The sequence below is a fragment of the Eriocheir sinensis genome, chromosome 46, assembly GCF_024679095.1.
Source record: "Eriocheir sinensis breed Jianghai 21 chromosome 46, ASM2467909v1, whole genome shotgun sequence".
NCBI lineage: Eukaryota > Metazoa > Arthropoda > Malacostraca > Decapoda > Varunidae > Eriocheir > Eriocheir sinensis.
In genome coordinates this window covers 382,113-409,125 of record NC_066554.1, presented here as the reverse complement: position 1 = coordinate 409,125, position 27,013 = coordinate 382,113, and the positions used below count along the sequence as shown (strand labels likewise).

Genomic DNA, 27,013 nt, shown 5'->3' with positions numbered 1-27,013 from the left:
ACACCCGGGATGCGGGACAAAACACACATCTGACACCCGCTACCCATTCACGGCTGGGTGGTGACGGGGCACGGATTAAAAGAGCTTGTCCATCCGTCTCTTCTCTGTCAGGGAATAGAACCCGGGACCTATCGGTTGTGAGGCGAGCGTGCTAACCATTGCACTACAGAGTTCCGTGTGTGGCAGGCTTGGGTTCAAGTACATTTTTCTGTACTCGCGTCCTAGTACGATTACACCTCAGTATAACGAATCCAAGTACAAGTATTCGTTTTGATTGAGGAACTCGAGTCCAGGTAGGAGTATTTTTACGTGTACTCGAATCCAAGTACAAGTGCTTTTTAGTGATGTATCCTTAATATTTTTTCTGCTTTTGACAACTGTCAAGATGCCAACCCCTTTCTGCCCTGAGCCACCTCACATTACCTCTGTCACCTCACCCTAGGGCCCAGGCCACCTGGCCTCCACACACCTGACCTCACCTCCACCCATGCAGATCGTCAAACACCTCACCAGCCACGCGTTTGCATATTTTTGTTGTACTCGAATGTACTCGAAAGTACTCATGAACTGGCAGTTATTTGGAGTCCGAGTACAAGTACAAATACTAAGGCATTTTTTACCCCCATTACAAGTACAAAAGTGCATGATATTATGTACTTAAGTACAAGTACAAGTACGAGTACATGTACTTGAACCGAAGCCTGGTGTGTAAGTATGTGTATGTGTGTGTGTGTGTGTGTGTGTGTGTGTGTGTGTGTGTGTGTGTGTGTGTGTGTGTTCTGCATCTAGGAATACATAACACAGATTAAGGATGTATCATATTTTGATTTTGATTGACCCCCTCCCCCATCTCTCTCTCTCTCTCTCTCTCTCTCTCTCTCTCTCTCTCTCTCTCTCTCTCTCTCTCTCTCTCTCTCTCTCTCTCTTCGATAGCGCCAGCCTGAAAGAACCGTCGTTGCCTCCCTCTAACTCTCGCTTTACTTCACAGTTAAGAGACTTTGTGTGGTGGGGTCTGTCTTGGCTCTTACGTTATCGGCGAACACTAATTCCTCCCCCCACCCTCGCTCCCCATCACCCCTCTTTGCCTCTCTCCTCTCCGCTTGTTGTTCGTCTCCCTTTTCTATCTTTCCATTTTGTTTTGTTCCTTCGTCTTTCTTCATTCTCCGCTTTCTCTCCATTTTTTTTCAACACCAATTCCTTCCTCCCCACGACTCCTCTTTGCCTCCCTCTTGTTTCCTTCTCCCTTTCTTGTTTGTCTCCCTTTTCTGTTTTTTTCTCTTTTCCTTTCCCTCATTCGTCCTTCTCCTTCACTCTTCACTTTCTCCTCATTTTTTTTCTTCGACACTAATTTTTTCCTCCCTCCCTCCCTCCCTATCACTCCACTTTACCTCCGTGTTCTTCTCCCCTTGTTTATCTCCCTTTTCTGTGTTTCCTTTTTCTCTTCCTTTCCTCTTTCCTTCATTCTCATCCCTCCCTTCCTCATTATTTTTTCTTTTCCTTTTCATTCTCCTTCATTCACATTTTATTTCTTCCCTTCTTTTTCTTCCTCCTCTTTCTTCCTTCATGCCCCTCCATTTCTTCCTCTTCATTCTTCATCATTCATCATCTTTTTCCCTTCGTTTTCCTCCTCTTCATCTCTTTTCTCCATCATTCATCTTTTTTCCCTTCGTTTTCCTCCTCTTCATCTCTTTTCTCCATCATTCATCTTTTTTCCCTTCGTTTTCCTCCTCTTCATCCCTTTTCTAATTCCTTCATCTTTTTTTCTTCGTTTTCCTCCTCTTCATCCCTCTTCTTTATCATCTTTTTTTCTTCGTTTTCCTCCTCTTCATCCCGTTTCTTCTTTCCATTCCCTCTCCCACTCTCCTTCCCTCTTCCTCCTCTAGATGCCAGTGTCTCCCTCTCCCAGATTGCGTCTCACCTGAGCAGCATCACACCTGCCTCGCTGCCTGATCATGTCGTCTGGATGCATTCATACTACACCTTTCCTATTTCCTCTTGCATTCCTCTTCGCCCCCACTTCACTTTCTCTTACTCCCCATCCTCCTCCTTTTTTGTTTTGATCATTTCTTTTTTCTTTCTTTGGGGTGATCTTCATTGCTGTAATTCTCTCTCTCTCTCTCTCTCTCTCTCTCTCTCTCTCTCTCTCTCTCTCTCTCTCTCTCTCTCTCTCTCTCTCTCTCTCTCTCTCTCTCTCTCTCTCTCTCTCTCTCTCTCTCTCTCTCTCTCTCCCATGTTCTGTATTTTTATGCTATTTTTAAATATTAATATTTTTTCATTTTTTCAATAACTTTTTAAGCATGAGTTTGTAAATTTTTGGTGTCGGTGACCTTGGTCTTTGCCCCCACGTTAACTCGTGTGTCGTCATTTCGTCTCAGGAGTATTTCCTCCCCCTCCTCCCGATATGGTGCACGGCGCGCGCACGCATGTGTGTGTGTGTGTGTGTGTGTGTGTGTGTGTGTGTGTGTGTGTGTGTGTGTAACTCACTATGGTCTCTCTCTCTCTCTCTCTCTCTCCCCACCCCCCCACCCCCAAGATAATGTGTGTGTGTGTGTGTGTGTGTGTGTGTGTGTGTGTGTGTGTTCCCTTGGAGCATTTCTGACCATGCTCTGTGGAGCATGAAAGGGAAGCTTGCTTGCTGAAAATGGAAAACAAGTGAACGTAGCAGGAGGAAGGAGAGTGTGTAGATGAGGAGGAGGAGGAGGAGGAGGATGGGAATGCGTGATTGGAGCTTAAAATTTTTTGTAAGGATCTGCCGCCGAGGATCTCTCTTTATAAGCCCAAAGTAGGTCAGGGCAAGAATCTATTCCAAAATTGATTTCCTGTGGGTGAAAAGGCTACTTCTGAATCGGTTCTTCACATGGGAACCGATTCTCATAATTCGAGTCCGCAGACCACTAATTGATTCTACTGTTAAAAAAGTTAGATATTAAAGTAAGACACCTGTCCTTTTAAACTATCTAAAACTTCTTTAATGTTAGGATAATAGTTGACTTCCCATTTATCACTTTATGACGAATGCAATGTCTATAATTTGACATTTATATCATTTTATGAAATTATTGCTTACAAGTATTTATGCATTACAAAACAAAAACAAAAGTAAAAGAATATTCATGTTTAGTTTTTCTAGAATATAACTTGAAAATCGAGGCTTTCAACACCACCGTGCGCACTGCTGAGGTGTTTCGACCGGAGCCACTGGACGGACATGCGGGGATTGTCGAGACTCCCAGCTCCCAGCCGAGGGGCGTTTGACCGGCGGGGCGTGACGTTTTCGTCGCCCAGCACGCTAGCCGAAGTTCAGAAATTACTCACATATCTTCTTTAGCTTAACTGTTACACAAGATAAGTAAATTTTGTTGTCATCAGTGGATTCAACAGTGATTTCACAATTGTCAAACGATTTTTAAAACTTGTAAAAGGGAAAAGAACAAAGTAATTACAGTGAGAAATCAGAGAATAACATGTAATTTATCTCTTTTTATCGATATTTGCAGCAAGAACAGAATCAATCTTGAAGTAAAACGTTTGTTCTCGTCCATGAAATCCTCCTGAATACGATGATACTTACAAAATTCAGATAAAGTGTCATATAAGAGGAGGAAAGGAAAGATTTGTAGAGTTAAACATCAAAATGCTTTTCTTTGACTTCTACTCACCCTAGTTACCTTATTTTTTTTCCTATCGAGTTTTCGACTTCTTTGCCTTCGTGTGTGTGTGTGTGTGTGTGTGTGTGTAATTCACCTCTTGGTCTGCTGCGGGTCTCTCTGGAGCCAGCCAGCCGCTCCCCTACGGAAGAGCACAGAGCTCGTAGTACCGATCTTTGGGTAGGACTGAGACCATTCACAAAACACACCGCGACAACGAGGTCACAACTCCTTGCCTGACGTCTTGCGCGCGTGTATGTATGTGTGTGTGTGTGTGTGTGTGTGTGTTCGGCGGCGAGGCGTTGTGGTCAGTCATGCAATGGTCAGGCGGAGGCAGTGAGGCGTTACCAAACAAATCCTCATCTGCTGCCTTTGTTCTCTCTCTCTCTCTCTCTCTCTCTCTCTCTCTCTCTCTCTCTCTCTCTCCTGTTACACCTCCATTCTTCCTGTTAGTTACAATTTCCGTGCCTCTTTTCCATCTCGTCTCCCGCCTCCCTCCTCTTGAGATTTACATACCTCGGGAACCCAAGCGACGTCGAGCGAAAGGGATTAAACGACACGAACTCTATCATACTTTCCTTTTTTTATTTGTGTGTGTGTGTGTATGTGTGTGTGTGTGTGTGTGTGTGTGTGTGTGTGTGTGTGTGTATCGAGCAGCAGGTCTGGCCGGCCACAGCTGAGGTGTTATGTCTTTCCAATACTGCTTTCCGCCTCCCCAATACACACACACACACACACACACACACACACACACACTCACTCACTCACACACTAAATTTCTATCTTGATCTTTCTTACCATCTCCTATTGTTTTCTAATTTCTTTCCCTCCTTTCCTCCCTCTCCTCCTCCTCATCATCATCTTCTTTCATCATCATCTTCTTTCATCATCATCATCATCATCATCATCATCATCTTTCATCATCATCTTCTTTCATCATCATCATCATCATCATCATCATCTTCTCTTCTTCTTCTTTTCTTCTTCTTCTTCTTCTTCATCTTCTTCATCTTCTTCATTATTATTATTATTATTATTATTATTATTATTATTATTATTATTATTATTATTATTATTATTATTATTATTATTATTCTCCTTTTTCTTCCTTTTCCTCTTCCCTTTCCTCCTCCTCGTTCTTCTTCTTCGTCTGCTTCTTCATCATCATCTTCCTCTTCTTCTTCTTTCTCTATTTTTATTATCATTTTTTTAATTTTCAGTGTTTTCGTTATTGTTGTTATTGTTATCATCATCATTATTATTATTATAATGATAACAATAATAATAAGTATATTAATACTTATTATTATTATTTTATATAACTTTTCCTTGTTATATTAGTGGTATATATATTCTACTATCCTCACTGCGATGAGTTGTAACAAAAAGATTGAATGAAAGATGGCTGCCTTGACCGCCGGAAAGGTCAGGAAAGGAGATACCGATAAAGTTATTCCTTCTGCCCCACTGCAAACCATTACAGACATGCTGCGTCCCCTTGCGGCCTGCTGAGAAGGTAGGAAGTGTTGGGAAGACGCCGGCACAACATCCGCGTCAGCTGCTTCTGGGGGGCGAGGGCAGCATGTGGTGGGAGGGCTGGTGGAGGAGGTGGTGTTGCTTGTGATGACGAGGGTGGCGCGGGTGGGGGTGGGGGTAAAACCAGCATGTTGGGTGTTTATGAGTGTGGAGATTGTGTTGATGTATACCCGACGATGTATTCTGGTGTGTTTGTGTGGACTGCGGAGTCAGCATTTGACATAATTGTGAAATGAAGAATGGCGCTCCCAAGATCAATATTAACCAGTCTGCCAGCCAACTTGGATCTTGCGTTTACAGGACGTCAACACACACTGATTCTCAAGGAAACTATATTGATATGAACGATGATAACTTTGCAATTTTTAGAGTTAATTATGCTTAGTAATAATTTTTTGTAAAAAGATTTTCCTAATCATCATCAATATCTTTTTATCGTCATTTTATTCTTTACTTGCAACCACCAAGTATATATTTTTTCGTAGTTCTCTCTCTCTCTCTCTCTCTCTCTCTCTCTCTCTCTCTCTCTCTCTCTCTCTCTCTCTCTCTCTCTCTCTCTCTCTCTCTCTCTCTCTCTCTCTCTCTCTCTCTCTCTCTCTCTCTCTCTCTCTCTGTGTGTGTGTGTGTGTGTGTGTGTGTGTGTATATATATATATATATATATATATATATATATATATATATATATATATATATATATAATTTTTTGTTGTTGTCAGACTACACTTTCCCATCAAGTTTCAGTGAAATTAGGCAGGTAGACTATGTTCATCTTGCTAACATTCAAGCAAACAAGCATATAAACCGGACCAAAAAACAACCTCCAACTCTTGTGTGCGGAGGTAGCAAGAACCATTACTGTCAACAACAACGAGGAAGAGGAAAAAAAAAAGAAAAAAAATAACCTGCAGCAGCACACGGTAGAAATAACTGCAAAACCACCACCACCACCACTACCACCACCAGCGACGACAACGACGGCCAAGGACCTAGAAAAAAAAAAGTCAAAAGGGAGGGAGGAAAGGAAGATTAGCGTCAAATGGAAGATGAGGAGAAAGTGAAGGAGAGGAAGTTTATTAGGATGAGGAGGAAGGGGAGGAGGAGTAAGTTGCTCAGGGTCAGTTTAGTGGCTCATGCAAGGGTCCGTTGGGAGGTATACAGGTGGGTCCTTCATGGCCGGCCGCTGGGGTCTAGGAAGGGAGTGGTGGAGGGGCACAGAGACCCCTTGTGTCCCACGCTGTGCCGCTTTGTCCTACCCTAGCCCGGAGAAAGGGAGGGCAAGGGGGTTAGGACAAGGAGAGAAAAGATAAATAAAGGACGCGGGATCAATGGGGAAAACATGGAGGAGAGAAGAAAAGGCCGCTTATTAAATGGATGGGTGAGGAAAGGGAGGGGCAAAAGAGGAATGGAAGGAAGAGCGAGGGGAGGAAGAGGGTATGAAGAGGAGGGGATAAAGATTTGACTCAGGAGGCGAGACAGAAGTAAGATGAGAGAGAGAGAGAGAGAGAGAGAGAGAGAGAGAGAGAGAGAGAGAGAGAGAGAGAGAGAGTTCAGCGGGGAAAAAGTTAAATGTTTGAGCTAAAAAGTAAGAATGAAGGAATGGAATAAAAACTACAAGGACAGAAGAAGAGTCCTGACAAGCGTGGGAAACATGTAAGACGATGTGAAGGCGAGGGAAGCAAGGAAGGAGGGAAGAATGAATGAATGAATGAAGGAGAGAAAGAAAGAAAGAAAGGAAATGTAGAAATAATTTTAGAAAGATGAAATAAGGAAATATATATATATATATATATATATATATATATATATATATATATATATATATATATATATATATATATATATATATATATATATATATATATATATAAAGAATGATATGAAGGAAGGAATAAAGCAAGACAGGAAGGAAAAAATAAGGATGGAAAGAGCGGCAAATATGTCTCCAAGTTTGTTTTATAGTCGATCGGCTCTAAAGCGGCGTCCACACTATGGGTGGGCAATCGCGGAATCAGGCGGACTGACGAGGCTAAAGGAGGATGAGCGTCCACACTATAAGCGACAGGCGTGGCTCGACTGGTGAGCAGCCCGCAGTCCAGTGTTACCGTTTTTGGTACGAACGTACCAGATTTGGTATTTTTGGTTGTACAAAGTACGACTTTCACTAGATCTGGTTCTAAATAGAGATGGTATTTTTGCTCTATACATTGTGGAAATACAATGAATAGTGTCGTAAGCGTTACATTTATGTCCTGCCATGTACTTCGTTAGCTTTCAACACCTTCAGCAACCCATGAGGACATAGATTCACATTTTTATAGGTATGTAGGCCAGTAAATAATGTTATATTTACTCAATATGGTATGTTTTGTTCTCATTTGGTACTTTTTACTGGTGCAGTCTGGTATACGCTAGACAACTTGGTGTCGCGCGCGGGGTGCTCACCAACCAAAATTTTAATGCCTCTTGCTAGACTCGCTCCCGCTCCCCGTAGCCCCGCCCACTTGTCTATACCCCTACTGCAAACAGTCCAGTGCACGCACGCACGTACGCAAAACACACACACACACACACACATTTTCAGCTATATATGTCGCTGGTCGAGAAAAGTTAAGTTGGTGAGCACTAGCCAGCTTCCTCCTCCTCCTCCTCCTCCTCCTCCTTTAAGCAGTCGCAGCTACAAATCATTATCACATCATCGGAGTCACATAATCTTGGATAGACACTTCAAATAGAGATTTCATTGCGGAATATAGATTACCGGGTTATACGATTTTTAGTCATGAAAGAGAGAACAGACAGGGTGGAGGCGTTATCTTATATATCCACAACTCGCTCCATCAAATATCCGTGAAAACAGATATTATAACCAATGTGGACACGGTCTTCATTGGTCCTCCTTACTCTTCTCTCCCACTCATTACACCACTCCACTCTCTTCTCTCCCCTCTTGATGAACTTCCCCATCCACTTCCCTCACCCTTTGCCCCTCAGTCCCCCTCCGTCTTATTGTACTCCCTCCTCAGCCTACTGGCGCCACACAATCTCCCTTCTCCTTTCAATGCCCCACTCCTTCCGTGGCCTCCTCCCCCTCCCTTCCTTTTGGTGGCGTGTATCAGTAACTAGTCATACTCGCATGCTTGCATTAATTGCATTATGGTACAGTGCAATACTTCTGTCTCCTCCTCCTCCTCCTCATCATCCCATCTAACCCAGTGGTTCTCAACACTTGCACTCGTGACCTTTCTCCCACGCGAGCCCCTGATGCAAGGAGTTTGTTTTACCTCACACCATTTATGAACACGAACTTACGGTGATAATAACGGAAACTTTTTCTTTTCGTACCGAACCAAGGACAAGAATGATCTAGATTCTAGAGGCATAGGCATCAATCTCAAAACTAGAAGCTAAAAATAATTCTCCCGAGGCATTTCTAGCAAGGCTTCGTGACTCCTCGGCCACTCTTACTCGACCACTCTTCCTCTTCGATCGCAACCCACAGGTTAGGAAGCCCTGTTCTAACCGCCCCTTCCCATAATTACGAGACATTTTCTGTGTGTCTGTCATTCATTTACCCACCATGGTCTGATCACGCCGGACTCGCGATCCTGAGAGAGAGAGAGAGAGAGAGAGAGAGAGAGAGAGAGATCATTGCACTGTTATTACTCGCAGGCGACCGTTTTAAGCGGCACCCAGACACACCCTACACAGACACGCATTTTGTAAGTATACCGTACATAAAACGCGACGGTGTAATTTTGTTTCTTTATGCAGGCAGGGTGTGGCCATGCTTGAGGAGGAGGAGGAAAGTGAAGAGGAGGGGTTTTAAGTAGGGGTATTGGTTACCTCAAGTGGCAGATGCCACTTGTGCCCTCCTCCTCCTCCTCCTCCTCCTCCTCAGAAAGAACAATTGTCCATACCTGCCAATATAAGGATGGAGTAGAGAACAAAGGCGCCCCTCCCCTTTAGGATGAGCGCCGTGCTCCTCTCCTCTCAAGTCAAGGCCGCCGCTGCTTGGCTGGCGGGCTGGTACGACAGTCAGCAACACCTTCAATTTGTCTTCAGGTGCGCTGGACATTGAACACCATTGTTTGGAGGTGACCAAGTTTCGATGGCGTTAGCGTGTCTTCAGGTGGTTTAATTAGAGCATCTAAGAACTCGACACAAGACTTGGGTTCAGTACGTCCCTTAGCCAGTGGGCGGTAATGTAATAATTGTAACTCGTAAAGAATACTTCATTACAACAAGTAACTAATATTTTCATTTTCTTTTTCTTGTGAAAAAAAAAGAATAAACAACAGAATTAGAGAATGAAAATACGTTCATATTTTATACGACACCAGCGGCCAGACGCCGGCACCAAAACAACTACAATATGTACTAATCCAGACCTTCACCCAGGGTTGGCGGTTTAAATCAAATGGTTTAAACCAATAAAAAAACAGTGGTTTAAACCAACTAATGAAACCATTTTTTTTCTTTTGTGTGTATCTTTTTTAGTTTCATCAATATTGTGGTTTTAACTATATGTAAGATTTTAATTATGCACAGCAGGGTTGGCGGTTTAAACCAGGGTGCAGTGCATATGTTTTGCCTGACTTAACAGCATGTTGTTGTAAATCCTGGCTGACTGTCTAGCATGGTAGGAGCCCCATCTGTTATACAGCCACCTAATGTTTTCCACTGTAGTCCCTCTGCTTCAAAGAAAGAATTAACTAGTTCAAAAACATATGCACCCGTAGTTGAAGCTTCAAGGGGGGTGATATAAAATAAACTTGTCCTCTTAAAATCACTGTCTTTAATGTATCTCGTGAATGTCAGCAACTTAACACAATTTGTTACGTCCGTCATTTTATCCATCTGGACAGCAAATATCCCTAAGGCCGCTGTTTTCATCTTAAACAACCTAGTCTTTGATATCTGTGGATTATCAGATACACGTCGCTGAAGTGTTCTCTGACAATGCCAGTGTCAAGCTTTTCAGCATATTGTTCCCCCAGCATGATTGTTACTATATCTTTGATATACATGGCAGGATCAGCGTCTCCCCCATGGAGTGAGTTTTTTTTTCTGCTGGGCAAATTTTCAGTGAAACTATGACGAAGTACGAAGAGCGGCTTTATTTAATTGACGCAAGCTTCCTGAGTGATGTAGTTTCGGGCGGTTCCGCATGGTTTTTCTTCGCCTGAGGTAGTCTACGCCTTTTCCTTTCAGCTCTTGATGACGACCGTGCAAATGTCGCTGGAACAAGCTTGGTTTCATGGCAGCTGGAGACAGAACATTCACACAGATGACACACTGAAACATTTCAATTCCATCTTTAATGAAGACTGAACCCGACTTTATATACTCTTCGCTGTAACGTCGCTCTTTGTTAAGAGGCTCCCATTTCAGCTATTGTCTGCAGCACAAATGATGACGTATTCTAAGGAGTTTTGACATAATACATCGCAATATTTTAAATGAGAAACATTTTAGCACAGCATAAATGAGGTATATTCAGAGTTACCAGTCAGCGGGTATTAGGTCACAGGGCCCACGAAGCTTGAGCTATTCTTTCAATTATCGTAAATTACTTGTGTTTCTCTGGGGCTTGTAACAATTACACTTAAATACAATAAGTGATACTGTTGTTAATAAAAATGTAGTTGATCATTCTCGTTGTTTTATATCTTGGTAAACGAGTGAAAATAAATGACCGATGCAGTTTTCTCCTCTTTAAAAATCTTTCTTGCATGAAAGCCTTGCGAAATCAAGCAGAACTGAACTTAAAAAAACACAAAAAAAAACACGGGTAATGTACGATAACTGAAAGAATAGTTCAAGTTTCGTGGGCACAAGGACTTAATCGCTGGTGACACCTGCTGAAAATTAATATACCTCATTAAGCAATATAGTGAAAAGAAGTGCGCAAACTACTATCACAAAAAAATGAACAGTAAATTAAAAATATGGGACGCAAACATACAGAAGTTTGCTATAAAATGCAAATTATGACAGATGAACCGTACTACTCAAAATCACGCCTCGCCACACCTCAAAAGTCCCCACAGCTACACAACACGGTATTAGAACTTGAGAAAAGTTACTTCAAAAGGCCACTTGGCCTACACGAGGCACGTATTTAGAAATGCACATAATTAGACCACTAAGAATCAAAAGTTATAGCTACGTGATGTTCTGTTTTAAGCTCATGTCATGCAAAAAAAAAACATCGCTATTGTAAATATTCATGCTTATTCACATTTTGTATATACCTTCATCTGCAGTGTCAAACTCATGTATAGTCTCCAGAATAAAGCTCCAGGTACAGAGACACGCTAATCCTCGTCGATAGACTGACTTGGTCGGCTAGGCTGACGCCAGCCAATAGAGTCTGTCTGTCGGCACCCTCCCCTCCCTTTCATGAGCCTGTGGTCCCTCCTCGGAGGGACGTACGCGCTTGATCCTGACGGGCTCCATATTAATAGCCCGTGTCACCACTCTTGAGGTGGTGACAAATATTTAAAAAAATTTAAAGGCTCTAGGTAAGGAGAACCAAACAGAGAGAAAAGACTTTTCTTTTCCTCTCTACAAGGCAGCTTAACGGAACCATACGGCGTAGTTCTCGCAGCTACGTTCTGCCTTAGGAGACGTCACTAAGTCAACTCGTAGCGGTGGTTACACTTGTTTACAGACTGCTACCGACTACAACTTCACACAACACCATTCGGCACACACGAAAACCAGTAGTGTTCTGTTTCATCGAACTTTTCCATTAAGAATGATTCTGGGCCACTTATCAGTTTTAACCTTGGTGATGCCACGCATTATGCAATTATGATGTTAATAATTAAATCGACACAGCATTCCCTATTAAGTCCCAGGACCCATGGATCATATGTAATTGATTAAAGGTATATATTAACCAGCTCATGAAAATTTGAAGTTCATTGGGAAAATATTCATATCAAAGTTAGAGACTTTTTTGTTTATTATCTCTTCTATATTGTTGCCTTGTAATATGATCACGGTTTAAATCAGTGATGTTTAAAAAGAATCATGATTATAAATCTTAATTTAACTGAAACATTTAAAAAGTAATTTGATTTATATCTGATTTAAATCAAACAACCTTGTTCATGGGTGAAGCAATAGAGGGCAGGCAGCTCACCAGCTGATAATATTGCAACAAAGAAAAATTACGAATCAGAGGAAACTGCAAGTTCCTTCTGCCCAATTAAAAACATAACAGAAAAGTCAGAGGTTAAGCGTTCTGTAGCATACAGCCTTGGATCATATAATTGATATTATTTAACGTATAATTTAATATTGATACTCCTCGTTTGAAATAGTATAAGCCCTAGAAAAAGGCATGTAGAGAATAAACAATATTCTACTGTTTACCAGTAAAAGGGATAAAACTGGAATGGTATACTCGTACAAGTGTTTTGTTGAGGTGTTGTAGAGAGGAAAGCATCCTGCCACTCCTCCCCACCTCCTCCCCTATACCTGTGCGTCACCTGTACGGGCAGCAAGGCTTCTTACGTGGCTCAGGTTACTCTCCCTTCCGGAACTTCCTAACTCTCCAACTGCTCCTGCTCACTCTTCACAGGGATATTCTCTCTCTCTCTCTCTCTCTCTCTCTCTCTCTCTCTCTCTCTCTCTCTCTCTCTCTCTCTCTCTCTCTCTCTCTCTCTCTCTCTCTCTCTCTCTCTCTCTCTCTCTCTCTCTCTCTCTCTCTCTCTCTATCTATATACCTATCTATCTATCTCTAACATCAGCGATGACAATTGTATTAAATAAACAAATGAATCTTGCATACTTTACTCCATTTAGAAATAACTACCGATGAAGTTCTGTATGCACTCCGACCGATTGAAACAAACACAAGTCCAGAACCAGTAAGTATCCTCCCCGAATAAGCTTGGAGTTCAGCGGGTGACGAATCTTTGAGTACGGCTGGCATTTCATATCACATTCACAGACACTCGGGAATCGAAACACAACCCTCGACTGCATGACACCTGGTACCCATTCACTGCTGGGTGGACAGGGGGCACGGAATAAAGAAGACTGCCCATCCGTTTCCACTTCGCCCCCGCTCGGGACCTCTCGGTTGTGAGGCAAGCGTGCTTATCACTGCAATATGGAGCTCATTATTTATTCTTATGTGTTTCCCATCGCGCCGATAGGCTCTCTTCAGGGGTCTGGTAGACGGCTCGAGCCTTTTAGTGGCGCTGGGAATTTTTTTATTTTAAACAACGGTAGATGTAAAGTTGGCGGTATACGCTATAGCTGAGCGTGGCCTCTGTGCTCGTCTTCATCGCATTTATTAATCGTTGAGCCTGTGGTGAGTGAGAACCCATTACCCCTGAACACAGGGCTAGCGTGACATTCGAGTTACCACAGTTTGCCTTTCCTAGGTTTCTCCAGGTACTAATTTATCGACCAACCTGAAAGAGAGGATGAGCAGCTGGATGAGCTGCGCGCCAACCGCTCTGGCTGGGACTCGAACCCGGATCCGCGAATTCGTAGCTAGACGCAGTAACCACTTTACCATGGAGGCTGCCATGATAATGACGTGGCCAGTGTTGTCCCTGGTGCTCCTCATGACCAAGTCGCTAAAGTAAGGGTTCATTAAAGATCTGGACAGCATGTGGGTTATATTCGGCCATTCGGTGATGATTGAAAGTCGACAGCGTCTTGAGGTGGGACTTGAACCAGGATCCAGGGGATCACCACGACCGCTGGCTGACTACTAGGTCACCCACTGTGTGTGTGTGTGTGTGTGTGTGCAAGGCCCTACTTCGTCCTTGTAGTCGTTTGATTTTCGCTCAGAAGGTGTTTTGTTGACGTCTGTGTTACCGCGTTGCTATGGAGACCCAACACTGCTTTCCCCTTTCCCCCACACCTCCTTCTGCCGTCCGCACTATCCTCTACCTCCAAGCCTGGAATTTGCTTTTTCTTATTCGTTTTTATGTCCTTCACTGGTTGCTTCTTTCTTCTCTTCACCTTTGAGCTTCCCTGTTGCTCCCCTTTTTCCCCTCCGTTCTTAATGACAGAAATTCTTGTTGTTTTATTAAAGTATTCCCTTAGTCTATTAACGTGCATGATTATTGCGTATACTTTTTTGCTCATCTCAGAGATATGTGCATCGAACAATAAGTGGCTGTCAAAGAATACGTCCAGGTTCTTAACCTGGCAGCTGCGGGGATCATGTTTCTTAAAGGCCCCTCTAAGCGAGAAAAAGGAGAAAAAATCATCACTCACGCAGACCATTTTATAATATACATTAACGCATTTGTGATCAGTTTATGCATCATCTATTTTTTGGGGGGGTTTATATCATGGCAAAAATTTGGACCGTCGCTGGTACACGGTAAAGCCACAAATTTGGCCCATCGCTGCTACCGGTTAAGAGATGAACTGGGAGTGATAACGTTCCCGTCCACCTGCATGTGAGTGTCGGGAGGAATCTGTGAGAGGAGCCCCCTAGTTCCAATGAACATGCACTGGGTCTTTTGTGCATTTAACAGCAGACCATTCTTATCAGAGTATTGTTTTGCAAGTTTAACAGTTTCTTCTCCTTTACGTATTATGTTAAGATCATCTATATAACCACTGTGGATAAACTGGGTGTCGTCAGCATACTGGATTATTTGGCAGTTCGAGAAATAGCACCAAAGGTCGTTTTCATATATAATAAATAAAATTGGACCAAGTACTGACCCTTGAGGCACACCGTAGGAAATGCTAGAGCTGTCAGACATACTGTTATTTATCCGCACCGATTGTGTTCTATCACTTTGGCAATTCTGGAACCAGAAGGAATCTTTATTCATATTGAGGCACTTGTTTAGTAATATTTCGTAACTGACACTGTCGAAAGCTTTAGACAAATCGCAAGGGGTAATGAAAGAAGTTTTCTTGTCCATATTTCCGTAAAGCTCGTTAGTTAGTTTTAATAAAGCAGTATTAGTGGACAGATTAGGCCTGAAACCATGTTGGGTTTTGCTGAGCAGATTATTTGTTTCTAGGTATAAGGTAAGCAGAGATGCAATTATTTTTTCAGTTACTTTAGAAAGAATGGGTAGGAGAGATATGGGACGGTAGTTACTAGGCTCGTTTACATTGCCAGACTTAAAAATAGGTATTACAATGGAGTGCTTCCACGGTGTGGGGAAAACTCCAGTTACAATTGAGGTGTTTATGATGCTAATAATATGTGCAATGATGACAGGAAGGGCGTCTTAAAAATTTAAGAGGGATGCCGTCTGATCCGTAAAAGTCACTACTATTAATTTTTTTGTTGGCTAAAGTTATTGTTTCCCAGCTTGTAGGTTCAGGTAGAAACAAATGTGAATTAATGTCATGGCTTGAATTTGTGTGTAATGGTTGTAGTATTACATCTGCATCACTCAAGTTCTGTTGAAATTTTGCAAATGTATATTTACCCACTTGAGCAAAAAAAGTATTATAATGATCAGCTGTCACTTCATTGTTATATGTAGTCTTTGCTGTGTTCTTGCTGTCAGCAAGAACACAGAACGGCCCAAATCTTCACGAAACCATTTGGGTAAGGGTGCATGTTCTAAAAAAAAAAAAAAAAAAAAAAAACACGCGTGGTGGACCTGGTCTCACATGCGTGGGCAAATGGGTAACGATGTACCATCGCTAACCGGATCGTTGGCAACACTGTTCACCTCCCCGCCGCCGACGACACCAACACAGCGCGCTTATGTATAATATGTCTTTTCACTACCTTTACCACTTTTTCGTTACTTTAAGTTTTTCCTCCTTCATATTATAGTTAAGGGACACGTATTTCGTATTTTGGAGGCGCGTAGGGATTCTCAATAATTACCTGTATGGGTAGTCTCAGGCCACTCGGCGGTGACTGAAAAATCCCAGGTGGTTAGCGGCGGATTCGAACCCACATCATGGACAATGTACCAAATGCAGGGCCGGCACGCTAACCACTCAGCCACCGCCTCCACCGCCTCTGTGTGTGTGTGTGTGTGTGTGTGTGTTCCCCTCTCAGTTTCTCCCTCCTCTGGCATCGCTCTTGCCCCTCTCTTCTCAGGTGCACGTAATCTGAGCTCATCCCTTGACACCGGTCCGCTATGGCTTCCTCAGTTTTTACGGTTTGGACGGGCTTAATTGATGTTTGCTTCCACCATGTGGGGTGGTGATCCGAGTTTCTGGGCACTTGGCAATGATTTTTTTTTTTCATCCTTTCCCTTTTAAACTTGAATTTTTTTTTTCGTGTATTACTTTTTTTGGACAGTATTAATTTTTGTACCAATTTCTCCCACCAGGGGATGGCCACGGCGGAAGAACTTCCCTACTTTCTCTATCCAGACACTCCCTCCTTGCCTGCTCAAAGTTCTCAAAGATCTTTCCCCCCTCTCCCAAATGTACTCTTGCACCCTATCCCTCCATTTCACTGGAGGTCATCCTCTAGCATTCCCTCCCTCTATCTCAATCACATACACCCTTCTGGTCACCTTACTTTCCTCCATTCGCTCCATGTGGCCAAACCACTTTAAAGTTTATCGCTTCACTTCTTCCACCACCCCACACTTCTCTTTACCCCTGTGACACATTCCAAAATGCTCATACACACTTTCATTACTCATTCCATTCATTCTACTCACACCACAAGCACTCCTCAAATGACTCATTTCCACTGCCTGCACTCTAGACCTCTGACTTTCATTCCAGGCCCACGTTTCACTTGCGTATGTGAGGATTGGTACTATTACTGTATTTCTCAAATCCCTCTTTACCTCCATGCTCACACTTCTGCCATTCATGATTCGTCCCAAAGACCCTACCACCCTTCTTCCTTGCAATCCCCTTTCTCTTTTCTCTCCCTCCGTACCACCATGCTTACACAATAATACACAAATGATCCAATGAGCACAATTGTCTCAAGTTAATACATAATTACAATTGACATATTTCCTGACATCACATTAATCTACCACTTAAATTATTTTCATCAGTAACATACATAAATTTACATTTTTTGGAATAATTTCCACATGTATTATTTTAAGACAAATGCAGAAAATATGCAAGCGTCTTTGAATGAATTCTCTGGCTGCTCGCCACTGTCATTTATGTTTCCTGCCAGGGGCTGCCTTCTCAGCTCTTAGCTTGTCAAATCAATAAGTTATCATGTATTTTAATGACTATAGTTTAGTATTTTAGTATTGGTGGTTAAATCCATAGCTGTGATAGATTACTATTCATTAGGTGTAGCTACATTGAGTTCTGTTATTTTAGGAAAACATGGAGTGGCAGCACTCTGGCTCTGTGGTGACCCTACTCCCTGATCTTGTCTTGAGTGTAATTCTGGATATTTACCCTGATTTCTGCATTTCAAGATGACTCATGATCAAGGGGTTCTGTTATGCTAATGGAATTTTTACTCAAAATTGTAGAAAATTACCTCCTAAAGCTTCTATCGAAGAGGGTTCTAAAACAAATCGTTACCCCTTCACCACTGTGTATATTGGCCAAGACTTTATGAAAATGACGTGTCAAACAAAATCAACAACTTTGACAATCACAATACCACCAGCAACAGCCACTAAATCCATGCTCCTTTTATTTTTAGGTCAAATCCAGGCGCCCAGGTTCATTGGACCCCAAGAAACCACAGAGAGCGTGGTGAGCGAAGACCACACCAAGATACTGCAATGCCAGGCCATAGGTGAGTGTGTTTGGTATTGTTGTCCCGTCTGTGCTGTTTCCTATATATGCTGCGTAGCAAGGTGGTACACTATGTGTTTTCAGCTTGGTGTGTGACATTTTTTTTTATTGTAAAAAGCTTAACATATAATTCATTAAGATAAAGAATTTGAATTTACTACAGTATTATAAATCTGTTTGTGTGTGTGTGTGTGTAACTCTACACTTCCACTTTTGAAATTGATAATATACAGTAATAGGTTGGTGGTCATATAGCAGCATTTGCTATGGTATTGGCCAGGGGCAGGGTTGATATGTGGTCTTCTGGACAGCATGTGGGTAGTTTTAAGCCACTCGGCGGCGGCTGAAAAATCCCAGCTTGGTGGCACTGGGCGGGAATTGAACTCGCGTCGTCCTGAACGCGACGCCATCACGCTATCTATTCAGCCATTCAAATAATGCTCATCTTGGATGTGGATTTGGAGCAGAGCTTGGAAGGCAGGACTGAGGTCGTTTGCATTGAGACAATCCTCAACATCCTTAGCGAGTGAGACCTCTGACATATCTCTCCTTATCTCTCCTCAAAAGGGGTTCTAGTTCTTTGTGGCAAAGTCCTGTATCACCAGATATTGAAACAAAAGTCTTTCTATATAACAGATTCCCCTGCTCAGTAGTGTCTGCAACACTCACTAGGTAGCTGCATGTTGTGGCACTGATGGTCATGTCACCTCCACTACTGTTTCACTAATTGACTATGCTTCATATTCTTGTTCTTGATTTGTTGAATTCCTTTAATTTAGCGTGACCGCCCCCACTCATATTACTGGCTGATGTCTTGCACAATATTTTCTGCTGACTGGCTGAGGGTAACATGTGCAGTGGTTGAGGGATGATTTTTCCATGTGTAACAGAAATCTCTGCATTTTTGAGCCACTTGTTGGCCAGGGTTTGTTGTGTGTCGGACCATTTTAAACACATTACAGTAAATAATTGGGGAAAAAAAAAGTCCAGAAATTGAATTCTATGTTGGACGCGAAACACTTTGAACAATCACGTGTTGGATGCAAAGCCACTGTACACAGACATGTTTCTGAGCTCCTAGTGTGACACCATGAGGCCCAAGACAGGGAAAAATATACAGAATAGGAATCACAAGTCAGTCACACTACAAGTAATCTCATGAAATTAATATACACACCAATAAAGTTGTAAATTCCCAGAGATATTTTTTAGGCAAATAAAAAATGCAACCTGACATGATCCTTCTCTTTATCTAAAGACGACACTGTAATGATCAACCTTTTAAGCCAAAGGATTGGAAACCCAGACTTTATACATATTACTTATTAAGGGAAAATTGTTATGCTTTTGTGATAGTTATATTGCACAACTCTTTCAGGAATGTATCCCTCTCACAAGTCAAGAATTACCTGTAATAAAAAAAATAATGCAGTTATTTGCACATGTTGTTTATATATGTTCCAGGTTACCCTCAGCCTGAGTATCGTTGGCTACGGGATGGAGAACCTCTGGGAGACTTCACTAGTGAGCACTTTTATAAGATATCTGCCGTGACACGTGAGGATGCGGGAGACTACCGTTGTGTGGCACACAACTTGGCTGGGGCGATATTCTCTCCTAAAACATCCTTTGCTGTTGCATGTAAGTATTTTTCTATGGTAGTTTCAGTAATGCAGCTATAGTATGGCTGAATGAAAGTAAAATGTATGACATGTTAATATTACCTATGTTGATTAGTAGGGGGGCTCAGTGATGGTTCAGACATCAATTGTATTTTCAGAGGTCATTGTTCATCCCACAAGAATGCATAAAAGATAGTCTTTTTAATTAAAACAACCAGAAGATGTGGGTGCCAAGCATCTGAGTCTCTGTTACTACATTAATTTTTTTCATGCATCCAAGATAAATTTCTACATTTTCTATGAGGTATAGAGGAGAGCGGTGATGAACTGACACTAGGATCAGCAAATGATGACTTTCATCAGCCATCATCAACCAGAACCCACACCCTTCCGGACAAACAACAAGCAAATAAAACAGGCGAACAACGCGAAGACGAGGAGAGAAGACGGGTGATGGGCAGGCTTGTTCTTTGTCCGGAAGGGTGTGAGTTCCGGTTGATGACGGCTGATGAAAGTCATCATTTGCTGATCCTAGTGTCAGTTCATCACAGCTTCAGCTTGCTCAAGCAAATAAAATGGCGGAGCACCGCTCGCCTGCCCGTCACCCGTCTTCTCTCCTTGTCTTCGCGTTGTTTGCCCGTTTTATTTGCTCGTTGTTTGTCCGGAAGGGTGTGGGTTGCGGTTGATGATGGCTGATGAAAGTCATCATTTGCTGATCCTAGTGTCAGTTCTGTAGTGCGGCGATGGCCTGATGAACGAGCCTCCCATAACCCAGCCAGGGCCGGGGGGTTTTGGCCGACTTCAGTGTGAAGTGACTCTTGGTCGTCTCATGGCTCAAATCCAGCCAGCTGAGGAATACCCTCTTTCTCCTTGTCTTGATTAATTTTTCGTGTTTGATGATACTGTTGAGGTTGGGAAAAAAAAAAGAAAAAAAAAAAACAAGCACATACAGTTCATCACAGCTTCCCACAGCCAAAAGCACGACGTGTTGTTAAACATCCTGTTGTGCGACACTGACCGGATGTCGCCACACGTATAGTCATACATTCACATGTACATTATAATATACACATTACAACAAAATCGGGTTACGACGTGTCATAGAAATGGAACTCCATCGTCAGTTGAGGACCTCCTGTATTACATTAAAGCCGCGTTCAGACCCATGCAACTTTTTGTGCACACAGGAGGCACGTGCCTATTCCATGAAGAGGCAAGCAGAGGCATGCAACGGTGCAAGGTAAGGCATGCTTCAAATCTGTGCGCACAGGCCAATGTACACAGACGCATGAAGGCGCAAGTGTCTCCCCATCCAAGACGGGGAGACTCGTGCAACAGTTGCCCGTCAACCATGGTTTATTATACCGTGTTTTCTAATTTTCAGATCCTCCTTTGTATTGTTAGTATGGCGGATTGGTCCAATGACAAAAACATAAACTTTGTTGAGGATTATCGTTCATCTACTTGTCTGTGGATGGCTTGCTCTGCATACCATAAAGACAGGGTGAAACGGAAGGATGCTCTACAGTTCCTCAAGAATTAATATGAAATGGGGACGTCAGAGACAGTCCCGTACAAAATTAAAAGCCTTTGGTCGTACTTCCGACGAGTGCATAAGGAATACTTGTCGAAGAAGAAGAGCAGTTCTGATGCTGATGATGTTCCAAAGCCGTCCTGGTTCCTTTACAAGTCACTTCTTTTCATTCTAGATGAAGAAGAAACAAGGCCTGGGAGAGAAACTTTCTTGACGACTGAAAAATGTGTGTGTGCTTCACTCCACGTGTGAACAGAAAGAGGCATGCAGCTAGAGACATGCGTGAGCGTGTGTTGCATGCATAGAGGCATAGGAAGATGCACGGCAACCAGGCACAAGGCGCACAGGTCTGAACGCGGCTTAATTAACACTTGATAATACCACCAACATTTAATAGAGGAGGAGTAGGAAAATAGATGCTTACCTATGGGCAATTTTGTAGCTATAATGTTTCTACCTACAGATATGAGTGAATATAACACCACAGAGGACTCAACGTTGTCAGTGCAGGCAGGGCAGGCAGCAGTGCTTTCTTTGCCACCCCTCGACTCGTACCCGCCACCATCTGTCACTTGGATGGCTGATGATAGTTCATTACTTTATGGTATCAAGTATGCTACCACAGAACCTGACAACCGCTTCATCATCCTATCCACTGAAGTATCTGATATGAAGAAATATAGGTGGGTCATAGCTTTTATTTTACATTCTTTTCAGTGTTTCATAGGACTTTCATGATCTACTCAACCATGTATTAAGTAGGCCTAGGTAGTTCTAGAAAATAAGGGCGACAGTAATATCAATTGACAAGATTAAAAACTGAGCAGTGGCAAATACAGTCATCACTTTACCAGCAGTTTTCACTGCTGAATTATGCCACCATGGGGCCCTTAAAAATATCCAAATTAAAAGCATATGATGGAAATTGGGGTCATGATATGAATTCAGATCTAGGCAAAAAATGCAGCTCTGTTCATCATGTGACCACCCCCACTCCTGTTAGTGGCTGGCGTCACACACCATACTTCTGGCTGATTGGCTGAGAGTAACAAGTGCAGAGTGTCATGGATAATTTTCCCATTTGTTATAGACGCATTTCCTCCATCTTTTTACACGTATCTGCTTTTACATGAAGTCTGTTTATTTAGTCAGTCTGTCTAATTTTTGCTTTGCATTAGATGCAATCATGGTTTAGTTTTTGTTACTATTCTAAATAGACAGTTAATTTATTTACCCATGTATGATAACTCAAAATAGATAACTTTTCTTTTTCTTATTAATCAGTGCTCGCATTACCAACACTCAGCTGGGCATTGACAAAGTGAGTGGGGGAATTACCTTGGTAGTGGAGGGAGAAGATGCTGGGGAGGAAGTGCCCCCAACCATCATTGTGCCCCCTATTAACACCACCGTCATCAAGGATTCCAGTATTGCCCAGCTCCAGTGTATTGCTAATGCAAGGTAAGGAACATTCTATTTCTTAGTATGTATTGCTTACACATATTAAGTACTGTAACAATACATGTATATAATAATAATACATACATTTACATGCATTAAAATTCTTAAGTCAACACCATGAGGGTGGAAGCCTTGCCAACTACCACATTACCAACTCAACCCTCTCATGCACCGAAAGTTTAATAAGTTTTTATTTCCATTTCAACACACTTGGGGCTCCTGAGGGGGTGCAGTGGGATGGTGAAATGTTTTTCCTAACATCAATTTCACCCACAAATTTTCTTTTTCTCTGCCATTTTTATATGTCATTGACTTTGTAATAGATTATTCTACGAGGTGTTGTCTTTGAGCTTTTACTGCTTGTAAAGAGAAAAAGAACTGAGAAATGAAAATATACATACAGTGAACTTTGCAGACTCCGAATGACCATTGTGTTAAGAAAAATATAAAATACTTACATTCACCACCTTGTAGCTTGAAAGTTTGTACGTCGACTTCCTATGTTGCACATGCCAATAACAGCGGATGTTTATGAGCTTTCCTATGGTGCCATCAGAATTTATATAAAGAATATTTTTTTAGAAAATTTAGAAAAATGGAAACATATTGAAAAATGTATTATAAATATATATTTAATCTTGTTTTCACTCAAATACACCCATGCAAGAGCTGACAATTAGTTTATTCGGTAGGCTTAACTTGAGTCTTTGATGTACCAAATTTTGATGCGATTCTGACAAAAACTTTATTTTAGGCTAATTTTAATTTTTTTTTATGCGATTTGCGTCTAAAGCAGAGTTGTAGAGGATTTCATTTTGAATGATTCGCGTCATGTTGCAGGAGATGGTTAAGAGTGGGTTCCTCTCTCTGAATAATAATTATAATTTCCATATCTGCATATGGGAATAAGCTGTAATGCAGCATAAGGCGGGCTGTTCGCTAGGATGTAGATGCAGATTGTTCTTTCTGTGCTGCCCATGGTGCTGGTAGGCTCTCTTGAGGGATCAACTTCTACTATAAAGCACATTTGAGCAGACATGATGGCACACGCTCTTCACTTAACCCCTGAAGGGTGGGTGACGGGTTTTCCTGTCTGCCTTTTTCCTCCCTAATTTTGAAATTTACGTGGGGATATATGGGTCAGCGTGACTCCTAGGCTGCTACACAACTCCTCTATGCCACTTTCAGTGTTTCTGTGACTGTAACAATGGCAGGAGGAGAGTTTTTTGGATCTTCCTTGTCTGATTCCACGGCCAAGTATCCGCAGCCAGTGACCTTGACTCCTCCAAAGCCTCCTCTTGCTCTCGAAAGAGCTCTCAGTGTGAGTGCAATTGGGAGAGAGCTGAAAGAGACTTTTTCTAGCCCCAAAAGTGGTGTTATTGATGGAGACAGTGACGGCAGAAACGTTAAACTCCAACCCCTTGTTTTATCATGAAGGCTGAGCCCCTTTATTGTGCAACTTTGCTTTGGTGGTCATCATGTAGATCAATCTCATTATGGTGATAGTGTGGAAGTGATATTGAAGAACCTGAGAATTCCTCCCACCACCCTTCAGGGTTATCAAATTCAGAATATGAGGGTAATGAAGGGGCTTTGCAGCGGGGTCAAATGTGGGGAGGGGGAGGGCCGTTCCCTACACTGTGCCACTCACAACCTACGCAGCGTTGCGAACACAGGCCTGCTGCAAGGTAAAAGTTCCTGCACCTCATCACATCACCATGGAAACACCTCATGACATAGAGACTTTGGGTTTGTGGCAGATTGAAGAGGAAGGATGGATAAAGGAAATGCCCATAAATTTGAAGCTATTGGCTCAGTCAGAGCTGTGAAATTGATAATGGAGAGTGAGCAACTTTCGGGAAAATGTCAGAACATACCAGCCATTTAGGGGTTAAAACAGAAGCCTTTAATTGTATTCATGAAGGAGACTGAGTTTATATAACCAGAAAGAGGAAGTTGCTGAGAACCAAAGATGCAAGAGGTGAATGGTCAAATTGGGAAAATTCACCAGTTAATAAAAAAAAAGAAAGGAAAGCTGCCAGATCAAATGAAGTGTCTAGATTGATACTAAAAGAATACAGAATCTAGCAAAACTGATATATGACAGTTAAAAGTAGCATTTGCAGATATGGATGGAGTTCTATCAGCCAAACTGGAGGTAGATGATTTTCTAAAAGAGAATGAGCAAGATGCATTATGCCTAGTGAAAACAACTTTTAGATATGGGAAATAATAAGTGTAGATTATGGAGAAAAGATAGACATGGCAATTTGGGAGGAGTGAATCATGGGGGTGGTAAAAATTGCTATGGTAGATGAAATGGGAATGGGTGAGAGCATAGCAGAAGTATCAAGCATGCAAATATAATGATGAGTTATTGCAGTGCTTTATTTCCCACCAAAGACAAGAGCATGGACTGAGATGGAAAACCAAATTAAGGTGAATGATACTGATGAATGTTTATAAAGTCTAACCTGTGTAAGTAACAATATAATAGCCTACTGGTGGCAAACTTCAACTGTTAAAGGTTCATTGAGAAGACTGGAGTGTGGAGGGAGGAGAGGGTTCATGGGATAGCAGGTTGTGAAACATTGCAATGGAAGTGTTTTCACACAAGATTTAGGAGAGATGACACTCACCACTGTGAGGATGGCTCTAGTACTAACCAAGAAACCAGATATAATTGGAGAAATCCTATACTAGTGTTGCCCAAGAGAAAAGCGATCATGTGATCATCAACATACAAACTTCCAACAAGCCTCCTCTTTCCTCCCTGTCCCCTCTTCCATCACCATCACAAACAGTAATGGGCCCAAGGCTGACCATGGTAACACAGTATACTGCAGTGTACGTCCGATCACGTGGGGAATGTTCACATGAGTGATTGTTTGCACACTTGTTCCCGGCCACGAAACGTCCACACTGCAATGTCTCAAAACATGTTCGGGGGTTTGAACATCCAAACAAGACATGTCGAACATGAATCCGAACATGGCTGAAGTAATGTTTCGAACATACCTCAAAACATGTCTCTGTGCCGTGTGGCCAAGGCTTAAATCTTACCTTTCATTACTTTGTTTGGTATGTTCAACAAAGGCATGCCTCCTTGCTCAGTTTGGATTGTCAATAGATATTTGTTTCTGACAGCTAAAAAAAAAAAAAATAATTTTCAATTTATTTATTTATTATGTGCTAATTTATCTGTTATTCTGAGTGAAAGAAAGCCAACTCAAAGGGGTTTTACTGTATAAGTAAGGTGTGCTTTGATAAGTGATAATTTTGGTAATAAGATGGAGTAAAATGTTACTGTATAATTTCAATAAGTATCAACCTATTGTGGTTTAGTTTGCAATGAATTAATTATAGTAAATATTCTTATTGGTGTCTTTTTTTATTATTAAACAAAAACTTAGTACTTAACTTTACCATTAACTTATCAATATACACTATCTAAAACAGCACATAATTATATGCATTTGTTTTTTGACAGGCCACTGTACCAGCTTGAAACTTTGTGGTTCAAGGATGATGTGCCCATCGAACATTCTGGTGTTACATTCTCCTTCAATGGCCTCTGGAATCGCACCTTGAGTTTGCTCCACACAGACCTCCACTATGCAGGGATCTACAGGTGCCAAGTTCGTCTACGAACAAGCATTGATGAGCCACTGCAGGCTGAAGCACATGTTATTATTCATGGTATGTTTGTTATTGTACCTCTCTCTTCAGCTACCTCTGATTATAAGCTTCATTCTCACCTTATAACAAGATAACTTTAGCACTTTTTATTTTATCCTACCTAACAAGCTCTGTGTGGTCTCATCCTCATCATCATCAGCCATTACAACTGCACTGTAGAACAAATGCCTTTCTCATTTCTCTGCCTTTCAGTTTGATATTAGTTTTTTCTCCTTCTTGTGCCTGATGCTTGATTTCATCCTGTATTGTTGTTTGTCTGTAAGACTTCATTACTGATTGATATTTTCATTCATTAAATTTGTTTTGATTTTGTTTTGTTTAGATGTTATACATGCTTCAAATATGCTTATTATAGATAATAAATGCTTACTATAATACATATAATTTTTTTATTTTATATTTTGATCATTTTACTTATCAATCTATATCTCCGATGCCTTGCTCCCTTGCGGGACCTTCCCTCCAGGGGGTGGCCGCGGCAGAAGTGTCTCCATCTCTCCCTGTTCTGGCACTTCCTCTCAGCGCATTCAATCCTGCTACTTTTAACTCTCTCGCTCCAATACTCACTCACCCTATTGATCCACTTCACAGGTGGTCTTCCCCTGACACCCCTCCCTCAATCCTTCCCTCATACACTCTCTTCACAAATTTATTCTCCCCCATTCTCATCATGTACCCATACCATCTCAATGCACCATGCTTCACCCCTTCCACCACTCCACACTCCACTCCTTTTGCTGTCGCACCCATACCAAACCACTCATACATGCTTTCATTACTTTCTCCATCCCATCCTGACACACCACATGCACC

At 42.0% G+C, this 27,013-nt stretch overlaps 1 protein-coding gene across 10 annotated transcripts in view; it reads left to right on the top strand.

Annotated features, from left to right (window-relative positions):
- LOC126980959 (protein sidekick-like) overlaps positions 1-27,013 on the top strand; it is a 180,188-nt gene that overhangs the window by 74,932 nt on the left and 78,243 nt on the right. For all 10 annotated transcript variants that reach the window (XM_050831441.1, XM_050831438.1, XM_050831437.1 and 7 more), the window contains exons 2-6: positions 17,790-17,885; positions 19,349-19,525; positions 21,504-21,723; positions 22,325-22,501; positions 25,992-26,200. In XM_050831441.1, the coding sequence (XP_050687398.1) occupies positions 17,790-17,885; positions 19,349-19,525; positions 21,504-21,723; positions 22,325-22,501; positions 25,992-26,200 (879 nt within the window). The remainder of the gene's footprint in view (positions 1-17,789; positions 17,886-19,348; positions 19,526-21,503; positions 21,724-22,324; positions 22,502-25,991; positions 26,201-27,013) is intronic.